General features: G+C 43.3%; 3 protein-coding genes across 6 annotated transcripts in view; 1 reads left to right on the forward strand and 2 right to left on the reverse strand.

Moving 5' to 3' along the window:
• The window catches only part of LOC110983337 (uncharacterized), a 31,165-nt gene extending 19,537 nt beyond the window's left edge, over nt 1-11,628 (forward strand). For 3 of the 4 annotated variants that reach the window (XM_087146593.1, XM_087146594.1, XM_022242528.2), the window contains exon 14: nt 171-11,628. In XM_087146593.1, coding sequence (XP_087002719.1) covers nt 171-319 — 149 coding nt within the window. In that variant the 3' untranslated portion in view covers nt 320-11,628. The remainder of the gene's footprint in view (nt 1-170) is intronic. The other variant, XM_087146592.1, reaches the window with a different exon arrangement.
• Nucleotides 3,092-4,951, reverse strand: LOC110983327 (uncharacterized). Its single transcript, XM_022242508.2, has one exon. It carries the CDS (start codon nt 4,949-4,951, stop codon nt 3,092-3,094), a length of 1,860 nt encoding a protein of 619 aa, XP_022098200.2.
• On the reverse strand, nt 5,116-6,198 carry LOC147796685 (uncharacterized). Its single transcript, XM_087146878.1, has one exon. The coding sequence runs from the start codon at nt 6,196-6,198 to the stop codon at nt 5,116-5,118; it is 1,083 nt and encodes a 360-aa protein (XP_087003004.1).
• Nucleotides 11,629-14,112: the final 2,484 nt, after the last annotated feature.

A 14,112-nucleotide genomic window follows, 5' to 3' on the forward strand; every position in this document is an offset into this window, starting at 1 on the left:
TCTCGGAACACACTCACTTTGGGACAAATGACCAACTTTTGTTGTGCACATAAAAAAACCAGCAATTTCAAATATGTGGACTTTAAACTCTTTGAAACACATTTTTGCAACCTTTCATCTCATGAATTTTACCATTTTTTAAAATCCTGATTATAATCTTTAACTCACAGATGACAGTGACGTCATGTATAACTACACTTTATTGCTGACAAAGTTGGGACGCTTGGAGGAAGCAAGAAAAGTACTGTCAAAGCTGCTGGTATTGGAGGCTAGTCTTGAGATGTCACCGCTATCACAATGCTTGTTGAAACATGATTAGGAAGTAAGTCCATTGCTCACTGATGTTTCCTTTCCCATTGTTTCTACTGTCAAATACCTAGTCAAACATTATCTATGTAGTTAAGTGCTTTATCACCACCAACTGCCCTGCACTGTGACTGCACTGTGGGATCCCCTTGAGTGCTGTCATGTCTTCAAAGAGAGAACACCCCTGCTATCCACTTGGGGATTTATCCCTGTATTCTGGGCCAGAAAATCCTAACTCTTCAAAACAAGATATCATGGGCACTTTCCTAAACCAAGTGGAAGGCGAGTCCCACTCCTGAATCTTATTTGTACACGTATAAGATTTGTATGACCTTCGTCATTGGAATGACACCTCTTCCATACTCCTCAAGCAGTTACGTTTTAAATTACTAATCCATACTGCCATTCATTATTTGTAAATCTTTGTTCCTAAAATGAAAGGTTTCAGCTGAAAAAAGGAAGCAAGTTGCAACTAAACAAGTTGATTACTAACTTCTGACCAATGGGATATCCAGGTCTTGGGTGGAAGGGGTGAAATAGGTGTTTTTCTCCAAAATACGAATGTCCAGAAAAGAATCCTCAATGATTTACCAAAGATCAAGTGGTAATACTGTTTGTTAGTTCCTTAAAAAATTATACAATACATACCTTAAAAGTATTATACATATACATGTAAATGATGTTGGGTAAATAGAATATTTTGTTGTTATATGTGTCAACAAGGTTGGGAAGAGGGATGGGATAATTATGTAGCTTTGTCCCTTATTGTTATTTTGTGTCCACTGTATGCTTAGTGCTTTTTCAAATTCTGAGAGCTGGTGGAAAACTTTATGACTTGAAACTTGTTTGGTTGGGGTTTTAACCACGAGTTCCTGCTACTGCTTGACCACCGGGTATTCAAGTCTTGATGCCTTGGGCTGGCAGGGTGGTTTGTTGGAATTGATACAGCAGTGGATACGTGTACTGTCATCTAATCGATCATAGTAGTATCCATACAGAGATGAAGCCTGGGCCTTGGGCCTAAGTTACAAAGGAGTTATCTTGATCTTTCTGATCATGGGTCATGACTCTGGCTTTGCCTTTAATTGTATTTGTGGCCAGTCATACCCAGTGGCATAACCGGGATGAATTTCAAGGGGAACCCGAGGTCACATTCATCTAATTGGCACCAGAAGATGAACTATGGCTTGCAAGTTTTTTTTGCACAATTCAGAATTTAGTGGGGGGGACATGTACCGCTGTGGCACCCTGCCCATGTGTACAGTTATTTGATCGAAAAGAATTGAAGCCGCTAACTGATTCCAATTTAAGGGTTAAAATTTGTAACCCTACATTGCATCTTTTGCAACATTGGAAGTTTGTTAGTATTTGGTTGGTCAAGTGAAACAAATATGCAAGTTTTGCTGGCAAAGAATGCATCCGCAGCAAATCAGGTTCATCTTAATTCACAGAGCATATAAGACAGCAGGCAGCATGTAGTGAAACACTTGGTGGGAATCACGCCATGAAGAGATGCTTAGTTTGCCTTCAGCTTTTTGACTAACCCTTCTCCAGGGTCAGTGGCATAGTATCCACGGGAGAAGGGGATATTTACCCCTAGCTTTTTGCAACAAGTGCCCTTCCCCCATAATGTTTCCCTTTTTATACCCCCTTTTCTTCTTTTGCCTAAGAAACTTTACGGCTATGTTGTCCGATACTGTTTGCTTTGGAGTGCCACTATAAAAAGAGTTTCTGACCAACTCCGTTCCCTGTTTCGGAGGTCAGATGACCAGTGCGAAAACATACACCTTTCACCGTGGATGTTGATCCAGTGCCCTTTTTCACGTCCCCCATCAAAGTCACCACGTCACTGCAGGTACTACGTGTAACTATGGAGAAAGGGATACCTGTCCATAGATTCATAAAAGTCTTTCATTTAGGATGACATGTTTTCATCTATACTCCTTAAATTAATCAGTCAATAAAATCAGCACTGGAAAACCAATATCTTTGAAGTTGTAATGATGGACAAGGTTCCCTCCTGGGGCTTATAAACTCATACATCTACAACTTACAGGTCATGTATACAAAATATAACAGACCATGTCCCTTATTCAGCGAAAAAACCCAAGAACTCTATTGACTTAATGCGTACTACGACAAAAGAAAATAGTTTCAGGTTTGATTTGTTTTATTTTGCCAATTCAATCCATTTGAAGAACATTTTAAAAAACTATCACAAAAATTGTAATTCTTGATGAATGCACAGTACGTCAACTAGAACACATTTTAAAAGTACCAGATAAACGAATGTTATATTATTAATGTTGCAAGTAAAAAGCCCGTTCAGATAAGTACATCTTAGTAACTCTTGATTTTTTAAAGCCTTCACGATTTATTCTTATAAGAGCCACAAGTCGATTAAGTTTACATTGTTTTCCTTGGACGCCTCCTCAGGTGATTTGCTCGCCGCCTTCTGGTGGCTCTTCCTGGGTGAGTTCAATCTGTCTCCTCTCGCAGTTTCCCGTTCGTCGTTTCTCCAACAACGGCTGCGTTCCTCGTGTGTTTCTCCCTTGATCTGGTCGACTTCCTTCACCTTTTCCATCTCCTGAATTTAGCGGTCGATCTCCTTCTGTTCTCTGGACTCCTAAGTAGACACCAACTTATAAGAAATCAGATAAATGTGCCCAAGATTGGCCACTGGCCTTCATTCTAAACTCCTGGCTAGTTGGCTCACGCACCGCCGAGGCCACTCTCTTTGTTAATGGATCATCCGGGAGCAAAGTGCCAGACAGACTAACTCAGACTAGAAAGTCTTGTTGCGGGAGATACGCACCTGCATTGGCCCAAAGTAATCGCATGAAGTGATGTAGAACGGCGGTGTGTGAGGCATCAAACGCTGTCTCGGCAAGTCAGCCATCATTTGGGATTCAACTCTGTGCTCCAGCTCTCGGCAGAGTACGCATCGGTACTTTACTGTCTTAGCCAAGCTGTGCGCCTTCAGGATCCAATAGTTCTCTCTTGTCTTGGCTACGGTTGTGGCTACTCCATTGTGGCCGCTTTCATGGATGTTGCGCATTATCAGATGGGAAAATTGGTGATCATGGGGAAGTAGGGCCGGGTGCTTCCTGTTGTACATCATTATTGATTCTTTCAATCGACCACCAACTCTCAGGATACCCTGTTCATCAGTAAATGGGCACAGCATCTTGAATTCTCCATTTGCCACTCGCTGGTGTAGAGGTTTTTGTGCTTGAATCAGCCAGTAGTCTGTGGCTTCTGATATCTCGCGAGGCAGGAGTGGACCTCCGGGCTCCTTGTTGGTGTTACTCTGCTTCTTCGCCAGTAGGGTGTGGACGAATCGCAAGACATAGGCAGTGACTCTCAGCAATCTTCTCCATGAAGAAAATTTCTTACAGTCAATGGCATCTTGTGTACTAGTGATGATGAGTACAGGCTGCGTCTTCCGGCGTTCTTTGTCAACTTCGTCATTGTCAACGCGGGTGATATCATGGGGCCAACTCTGCTCTGGTAAGTATAAGAATTCTGGTCCAGTCATCCACTGCTGATTCAACTGGTTCACATCTGTACCCCTGGATATGTCATCTGCCACATTCAGTTCACCTGGAACGTGACGCCAATGTGAAGGGTCGGACCTACTTTGGATTTCGCCCACTCGGTTTGATATGAATGGCTTGAATCCTCTTGCCTGGCTTCGGATCCATGTCAGAGCAATGGTACTGTTGGAGAAGAAGACTGTCTCATCAATTTTCAGCGTGGTTTCCTCCTGAATTGTCTGGTACATCCTCGATGCAAGTACAGCTGCCTGTAGCTCTAGTCGGGGCACTGTCAGCTTCTTTAGTGGAGCAACTCGTGACTTGGCGGTTACGAACCGCACTCCAAATGAGCCGTCTGCCAGTTGCCATCTCAAGTATGCACATGCTCCGAATGCTTCTTCTGATACATCAGAGAAAATGCAAAGCATGGGTGATCCCGTCACATCAGCTGGAGACAGGCACCGGGGGAATGCAATGTCGTTGAGAGATTGCATTTCCTTAAACAGCGTAATCCACTTGTTCTGCTCTTGGGTTGGTAGTTCCTCATCCCAACCCAAGCCTTGTTGCCACAGGTGCTGCATGCCAATTTTTGCTCGAATCAGGAATGCGGCGGCAAATCCTATTGGGTCAAATATGCTGGCAATTTGACTCAGGATATAACGTTTCATCAGTTTGGGTTTGGCATGGTCTTCTTCGGTGATTTGTTTGTCAAGAGTGACTTTGAAGGAGATCTCATCTGTCTCGTGGTTCCATACAGTTCCCAGTAATTTTCCTTGGCTGAGAGTATCGGGTAGTGGAGTATCTCCTTGTCCGCAGCTGTCTTTCCTCAGTGGCTTGTTAGACAGCCATCCTTTGATAGCAAATCTGCCTTCAGCTAGAACTTCATCTAGTTCTTCGTTTAGTTTTCTGCCTTCTTCCACGGTACAAACTGAGTCACAGATGTCGTCCATGTATGTATTTTCTCGAAGAACTCTGGCTGCATGTGGGAATCTAGGCTCTGCTGCCACTGCTGTTTTCCTCAATGCTGTCTGGGCCATAGCTGGGGTTGGTTTATCCCCAAACGTCAAGACTGTTTTGATGTAGACATCCGGCACTCTGTTGAGATCCATGTTTCTCCACAAGAAACGATGTACGTGCTGATCTTGCTCTGGTATACGGATTCTGTGGTACATCTTAGATATATCAGCACATACTGCCACCTCGTTCTCACGAAACCTCATAATCACTCCAAACAGGCTATTGAGAAGATCTGGTCCCTTGAGCCAGTAGTCATTCAAGCTGTGGCCTCGGTAGCTTGCTGATGAATTGAAGACAATTCGTAGGGGGTACTCTTACTGTCTGGCTTCAGAACTCTGTGATGTGAGATGTTGTGCACGGGACCGGTGTACGACTTCAGCTCTTCATCAGACAGCTTTCGGGCAAACTTCATGTCTACCATCTCTTTAATCTGGGAGTCGTATGCATCAGCATAGGCGGGATTCATTGCCAGTCGTCCTTCCGTTGCACACAGCCTTTCCTCAGCCTGCTCCTTGTTGTCCAGTGGATTATTTGGATCTTTCTTCCAAGGGTACGGAACAACCCACTGGTTGCCCTGTCTGAAGCAGGATTCTTCTATCAGCTTGGCTTCTCTGCGTTCATTCGGGCTCATCTTTTCTGGCTGGCAGTTGCAGTCCTTCACGGCCACACCCATTGCTTCGGTAGACCAAAAGTCTGACATGTAGACTGGTGTGGTGAACTTCACATGAAGAACTTGGCTCGTTTTGGTCTGTTGTTCCGGTTTTGAATTTGCTCCGAAGATCACCCAGCCGAGAGGGGATTGGCAGGCAATCAGACTTTGAACCTCTCGAGTTTCTCCAGTATGCATTCGTGCATGGTCAATGCCAATCAAAAGATCAACACCACCACTACCTCGACGGAGACTGCCTGCCGGTATCTGAAATCGGTTGGCTCTTTCTGTCATATCAATTTCAGCTATGTCATCGCTTATACATGGAATTCCGATGGCTGTCACCATGTATGTGGGACCCCTGTTCTGGGGCCGGACCCGGACTTCATAGGCTTTGGTTCGCAGCTCCTCCTCCTCACCACCTACTTTGATTATGGTAGTTGTTACATCCTTCCCTCGCAATTTTAAGATGTCTGCAAGGGACTTCCTGATCAGTGTCACTTGAGCTCCCGAGTCAAGAAGGACATTGGCTGCTCTACTGGTCTGTTTTCCCAAAATGTTTATTGTAATCACTGGTAGTAAGGTGTCAGTACAAACTGCACTCACTGCTACACCAACTGCACCTTTCGTCTGATTCGGTGTAATGTGTAATAGCTGGTGGTGATGCAGCTGACACTGGATCCCATTCATCTTTTCAGTGCACTGATGACGTCTTGAGCATGTGTTCATGTTGTGGTCTCGTCCGGCTCTCGTCAGGCAGCTAAAACAGGCTTTCCCTCACCATCTTGAGCCGATCTCCTGGGTTTGCTGCTTTGAACTTTTCACACTGGTCAGTCCAATGATCTGATGCTGGGCAGACCCAGCATTTGCTGCGGGCTGTCGATGGCTTCTGGTCTCATTTTTGTACATGATGTACACTTGGGCGGGCATTCTGAGTCGAACAGCGGACTGGGGCAGTTGCATGCATTCGGGTTTTCATTTCGGATGTCATCCAATTCAGCAATTCTTCCAGAGTAGCTGTCTGCTTCTGGCTTTCAAGATGTCTGGACCAAACTTTCCGATCATCTGAGTTCATCCTTTGTTCAATAACAGCAATCATATGGTTATTATTCATGTCGTTTGGCCGTCCAGCTTCCTTCAAGATATTGTAGCTTCGCCTGATGAGATGTACTAGCTCACAGAATCTGGCATTTTCTCCATTACGAAGCGGCTTAAACTTGATGACATCTTGAGTGATTGTGTCTGCAACAAATCGTGGGTCGCCATATATAGAGTCCAAGTACTCCCACCCAGCATCGTAATCTGATCCGATGCCTTTGATCAGTTCAAGTGGTTTTCCATGCAAGCATGTGCGCAACAATGCAATGGAATCTCTCTTGCTGTACTGGTTATCTACCAGGTGTTTGAAGTCAGAACGAAAGATGAAGTACTCACGCACATCTCCAGAATATTTCGGCATTTTGGGTTCCCAATGAACTCCATTACAAGTCCTTGGTGGTGGCCAGCCACTACCAGGCCAAAGAAAAAAGGGAATGATGGATGCTCTGAAAGAAGGCCCATTGTCTTCGCCTCCTTCAGGATGGGAAGTCTGTCTGTCATTGATCTGATGTATTTGATGGCCATTTTTGTCCCTGGGAAGTTTTCTAGCTGGACAGTTCCAAAGGCACCGATTCGCAGAATGACCTTGCCATAAGTTGGTTCTTGCAATGCCTTTAATTGGGTCTGTCCTCATAACTACTGTATTTATCGGGGGTAAGGACACCTCCATAGCTAGCTTTGACAGCCTGAGCTGTAGAGGCATGGCAATTGAAGTCCTTGATGAACTACGGGCAGTGGTGCTAGGCAATGTTTTAGGGTTGTTGTTGAGGCGGCGTTGATAGTGTCTGATGTCATGATGCAAGGGATTGCTGTTGGTATCTTGCTGATGGTTGATAATTCTGTTGTCCAGCAACAATGATGGACTGATTGCTCCAGGATCAGCGACTGGCCAGTAATGGAGTTGCCAATGAGCTCCATTACAAGTCCTTGGTGGTGGCCAGCCACTACCAGGCCAAAGAACAAAGGGAATGATGGATGCTCTGAAAGAAGGCCTATTGCCCTCGTCTCCTTCAGGATGGGAAGTCTGTCTGTCATTGATCTGATGTATTTGAAGGCCACTTTTGTCCCTTGGAAGTTTTTTAACTGGACAGTTCCAAAGGCACCGCTTCGCAGGATGACCTGGCCGCAAGTTGGTTCTTGCAATGCCCTTAATTTGGTCTATAACCAGTGCAATTGTGGGGGGGGGGGGCAAATACACCTCCATAGGTAGCGTTGCCAGGCTGAGCTGTAGAGGTATGGCAAGTTGAAGTCTTGGATGAACTACGGGCAGTAGTGCTAGGATTGCTGTTGTTTGTTGATTCTGTTGTCCAGCAATAATGGTCACTGGTGGAGTTGGAGAAGTTGGTCTTGCCGAATTCAGTTGTGTCCTGAGAGAACAAACAAGGAGGTCGAATTCCTTAAGTCATCGACCAAGATCGGCGAAGTTTTGTTCAGGCCTACATCCATGCATACGATTGTCAGTAGGCCTAGACATCATTTACTCCTTTGTATTGCAATGGTAGCTACTTGCGCAGCCCCTGGGGTTGTTGGAGTGTTGACTTCAACTGGTGGGAAATGAATCCCTGGTCGGACCACGACGACAGACTCGGGAGTTGGAGACAGCAAACAGCAGTGACTTAGTCGAGAGACAGGTGTAGCATGACTGGAAACAGCATTATTTATTGTCGGTGACCATGGTAATGACCATCAGCACACAAACAGACACCCTGTATATTGAATACAGTGAACCAAAATGTACTTTGTTTTACACATAATAATTTGTGCATAACAATAGACACACATGTACATGCACGTGGGCGCACTGAATATCGTGTACAGCGATATACAAACTTTACATCTTATATAACCAGAGCCGAACTTTACTAATAAAAATAAAAGAAAACCTACACCCAATGACTCATAAACTGGACTCACCCAGTCCTGGATGGATATTGACAAATTCTGCACAGCTGGGTATCAAGGTATTGTTGAAAATACGCACAAGAAATGAAGTTTTGCCTTCAAGAATAACGGCTCAGCTCAGGAAGGTTGTGCGACATCGCCGAGAGCGCGGGAAAAAGGCGCCTGTCAAGTGAGGGCGCACTTGCATCCATCACAGTATGATACATTGATGAAGCACGATAGATTGTCTAGAGACAAACAAATACATGTATCGTTGTAGTTATGTACTGTATTCATTTTATGACAACGCAAATGCATGTATCTCGAACCATGAACGAACCCAGTTCGTTGTGATGAAGCGGTATTAGGCTTGGATGTTGTCACCAGTGATTGCTAGCCTGCAGCATTTTAAAGAGATGGTGGTGGGGGATTTGACGGCCAGGTAGCCCGGTGGAATTGATGAGTTGGACCCAGCCGATAAGCCAGCAGAGACATTGGGAGAGTTGGCCAGCAATTCGCTTTGGGGATCATTTGGATCAAACAAAAAAATGAAGTAAATCTGAGGGAGTCGGCAATTTAAAAGAAACCCTTTGCCTCACCTTGTCAGTTGTTTGAATGGCTTGTGATTAACTGTGCTGAGATAAGTTCAGTTTCCATGCCCATCGCCGCTCTTTCTGTCACTAGTGTTTTAAAGGCGTTTTTATGCAATGCAAGTTACTAGGGATCCGGAATAGTCTCATAGAATCTTGGTTGTTTTGGCTGTCATTTGATGGTGTAAAACTTAGCATCAAATCAACTGTTTTGAGCTCTCCTTGTGTTGGTATTTTCTGTGTTTTATCAATTTCAACTGAAACTTTTTTATGATCTTAATATCATTAATTGTCATTAAGTGTAATTGTATAGATATATAAATTGTTTTTTTTATTGTTTCATTGATTTTTAAATTGTAAATCATGCATAATTCTGTCATTGGCTGCAGTCATGATTTCTTATAATAAACCATTTATGAATGAATGAATAAACGGATCAATGCCAGAAACAATGTTGCCACATACCCATTCCCTGGGAAAGAATGCCCCGGGGGGCAGTGATGATGTGAAAAAGTGACTGCTGGTCAGCGGGAGGTCACTGGGACGTTAGGGAGATCCTGTATAGTGGCGCCAATGAGGTGAAGTGGGTTGGTTTTGGTACAATACTCGTAGAAGATCTTTACAACAAAACCCCTTTAAGAGAAAAAGAGATGTTTTTTGGTCTTTGTTCCAATCCCTAAATAAGTAATAAACCCTGGTACACTGAGCAATGTGATTGCACATAAATTTGACAGTTGGAATTCCACAGACTTAGGCCACTGTTGCCATATACGTCGTGACTCGGGGGCAAGCCTTTGCATTGTGACCACTATCTCCAGCATGGACTTGTTCTTTGTTCCTTTTTATCCATTGAAAACAGTGTATGTGTATCAGTGGAAGGCGTCTCTTAAGCAAAAGCTTTCCTTGAATCTCGAGGTGTCAGTGTCTTTAGTATTTGTTACACAGTATATGTGAGAGGTGATTGATGGCCCGGTGCTGGTGACGTGGACTGATTTGGTGTGAGAATAAGTAGACAAGAGTGTTAACAAACCCTGCAGGAAAAAAACACAAACTAGTAGTCTTTGATATAATTACTGAAAATTACAGTCAATAAGCTAATAATTGAGAAGGTTTACTCGAAAAAGTCTTCATTAACCTAATCATAAACAGTCTTGCATGCAGACTGCCTTATTAAATTGTCATGTATTGATAATTTTGATTAATATTCATGAAAAAACCTCCCTTGTACATTTTTGCATGCAGTGTAATTGTCACTGATAACTGCATTTTCCAATATTTCCATTATTTTTCCAATAATATAAAAAGTACTGAAGAAATTCCATCTCAGTAATGCTGAAAACATGGTAATTAGAACTGCCTTTCAAGCAGGCAAATATCTGGTAGTTTTCAGGGTTCTTTAAATTCAGTCACAAACTACAAAAATATCATTAAAGTGTTTAAACATCTTATCTTGTCAGTTAAGGAGAGAAAACCCACTCTGGGTCTTTTTATCTAACTGGATTTAACACAACTTTTGTAAAATCCAAGTCAAGCCCTTGACGTATTAATTTACCCTTTAGTTTTGTCCTGTGATATTTTCATCAACTTTGTCATTTTTTTCTGGGGGGGGGGGTCGGTTGAGTGTTACAATTACCTGCTTACCTTCCAGCCTTCAGCTGCTTGTTGATCAAGCCCAGGGCACAGGTGCTTAGCTGCCGTGTTGACACCAACAAATTTCAATTTCTAATCAGTAGATGTTATTTTGCCTTTTCCTATTCACATTGTAGCCAAAGTACAACCAACGTACATGATAGTGACATGATACCGGTAGGCCGCTCTCTTTTCTTTTCAGACCATTCGTGTTTGAACCATCACCCTGCGTTGGTAGCGGGTAAACCTTGTTATGCTAAACAATGGCTACATGCATTGTTTGGCATGCCCTACAAACACAAGGCGAGGGTTCCCCGTTTTCTCTGTTTTCTCGAAATGACGCAATCTACACTCAGAATTCGCATCTTGGCATGAACAGGAAAGCCCTTTTTAGCTTGTTATAGTTGAGCTCTGCAGACTTATGACACTGCATTTTGATTTGGATGCTTCCATATTTATTTGAACAGATAAAATCAGAGAAAATATGTTTTCCTTAGAGGTGCTCTTTAAAATTAAAATAAAATTAGAGGTTTCATCAGTCAGATTTCAATGTTAGAAAAATGTTCAACTAAATTGTCAATGTCTTCTGATCAGGAAATGTTCACGTTTTTACTGAATACTGTACAGTTACCGCCAGATCTTAGTCTGAGGCAATCAATGTTCCCCCAAAAGATTTGAGAGTTTTAATTTCTTTATATTTGATCTTTTTTATCTACAATTTGAACAAACCAGTAAGGACTTCAACACATAATGTCTGCAGTTTGCACGATGCCTGGAATAACAAATACTATAAGTTTTTTTTCAAGTTCTTTGTTGGAGATTCTCAAGGACAACTTGAAACGTCTGTCTCATAGGTATTGCAAGCATCAGTTACCTTTCTCCATCATTCGAGTTAAATGGATTATCAAAATCTGAACTTTGACTTGTTTGTAATCACAATGTGGCAGTGTGTCATTTTTTGCAACTGTGCGGCACCTTCTCCACATAATGGCCAAATCATATTTATCCTTTCATCAAGCAGTCTACCAGGGAGTCAAAGTAGTGTATCCCACTTCCGAAAATGGAAATTCATACCCCCAAATGAGATTTCTTTTGTGTTGGAAATCAAGTTTGTTAGAATACAAAAACCTCCTTTTGTCTAAAGCAATCTGAAACCCAATTTCACCACATTCCACCCGTATAATACCGAGAATTCCACCAAATATAAACTTTGTGACCTTTGAACCCGGCTAACCGGGTCACAAGTTACTGTCTAGGGCTGTGTTTAGATGAAGGTCTGTTAAAGCAGCTCTCAAAATCAGTGTATCAATAGTACGCGCTTTTCAGATTTCATTTCGTAATAAAAAGCTCACATAGATTACATAGGACTGCAAACTAAAAAATTAGTAAGGCCCTTTCTGAATTTCACCCGTCGGGAGTTGGGTTTGAGCTGTCTCTTTTTGTTGTCAACGCAACTGAACCCACACTAAAATGTCTTGTAACGCCAGTCCTTTGTGAAAACTAATAGTTCGGAGAAAAAGTGGAAATTTCTACTTAAAAGCCCTTGCCCTGAATCTAATGTGAATGATACAGAATAGAAGTATGAAAGCTGATGAGGGATCGAAATGGAGAAAAACTGATGAACTTTACTGCCCTGCTGAATGAATATGGATCTGAGACTGAAAATTCCGATGTGGATGGGTGTGTACATCTGGTTGTGGAGATGAGCTGTAGGCACAGAGAAGCGTGAACAGGAATAACTATGCTGCAGTGGACATGCGTGGAGATCTGCGGGATATTCCAATGCTTTTCAAGTCACTGATAATGCACACCCTTAGCCTCCCGGTTCTCCGCACTTACTGGTGTCACGATCTCACCTCAGTGCGATGGAGGCCGGGCCGTGCTGAGGTTTCAACCCCCCCCAAGTGACAGGAAATCGCCGCCCTTGGATATGGGCGTAGGGATATTGGGATTATGGGGGATGATTTGCCCCCGTGGAAATTTGAAAGGTGGGGGGGGGGCTGCTTACGCTATTTAATGGGCGATGTTCATGATACAGAATCTACAATTCTGTATCATGAACATGTGTATTACAGTGTATTACATTGCTGCAGACACAGCAGAACTTAGTTCTCTTTTTGAGTGCTATTAAATACATATGTCCAAAATGTGCCACACAATCCGCCTAATTTTTCCTCAGCAAAAAGGTAAGGGATAATTCAATGGCCAATCCCCACCTGGTCAAAGGGTAGAGGGGATGTCGACGCCTTTTTTTCTGTTGCACCTCCGCGCTTACCTGGGTCACGATCTCACCTGGGATGGAGGACGTGCGAACTTTCAGAAATCATCCGCCCACACATGATAAGAAATCTCCGCCCATGCATTCATCTCACGTTCATACGTGAACCAGCGAAGTGAAGTTCCTACTGAAGGAACAGGAGAATCGGGCCCTCTCTTGGTTAAGCTGGGGGGCTGTAGGGTGGGCAAATAAACACTTTCGATTTTGCGATGCATTATATAGCTTTGATGACAAAAAATCCATACATTTATTGATAAATCTAAGGGAAAGTGAATCAAAAATGAATTCATAATTTTCTTCAGAATATTTCTTGAGTACCTACTCATCAAGTCACAAGACACACATGGTATGAATTATTTTCCCGACAAAAATTTCAGAATTGGTGAGAAGAAAAAATCGTCTCTCCCCTCTTCCGTATAAGAGGTGGTACAGCCTAAATTTGGTCACAAATCACGTTATCTGATTGTTTTTCCAAATGCTGCACATTACCTCGCTGAGCCCCCATGACTTCTCCTGAACCCTCGTGCTGCTACTTTTGGAGGGGGTTCAATCTTGAGATCATCCCTGGCAGTCACTGAAGCCAGCCTGAAACATCCTCTGTCCAATATCTTATCTTAGCATGTTTGCATACATAATCCCCACTGCACATGGTTGTGAAGAAATACTGTCTCCCCTATTGTACTAGTGAATCTGGCCACTGAATTTCGACCAATGAGATACTGGGATCAGCAGCGTGTCTGGAGCTGTATTGCTGACGCCACAACAGATGGTTTATTGCCTTCTGTCTGACCTTGCCACTGTAAGGCCAGCCGGGCCTGGCAGCGCTAAGCTGAGATCACCTTTTGACCTGTTGAAACATGTTAAAGCGGTTTGGCGGGGGAAAAACAGAATGATCAAACACACATCCTGTGGTGCCTTTTGCCATCCGTTGGCTTGTGTTGTCTTCAGAAAGAAGCGTGAAAATGTCATTTGTGGGTCCAAAAAAGGTGCAAAGGCACCCCTCACTTCTATACGAGCCACGCCCCCAAAAAAGACTCCCCCCCAATGCAATTACAGCCTGCCTGAGAGTGTTTCCATCGGATTTATTCAGAAAGAATTGGGAGAATGTAATTAACGAGTCCCCTTTTA

This window comes from Acanthaster planci, linkage group LG15 (assembly GCF_054643075.1).
Source record: "Acanthaster planci isolate LZ-2023a linkage group LG15, COTS_SCS, whole genome shotgun sequence".
NCBI classification, from domain to species: Eukaryota; Metazoa; Echinodermata; class Asteroidea; order Valvatida; family Acanthasteridae; genus Acanthaster; species Acanthaster planci.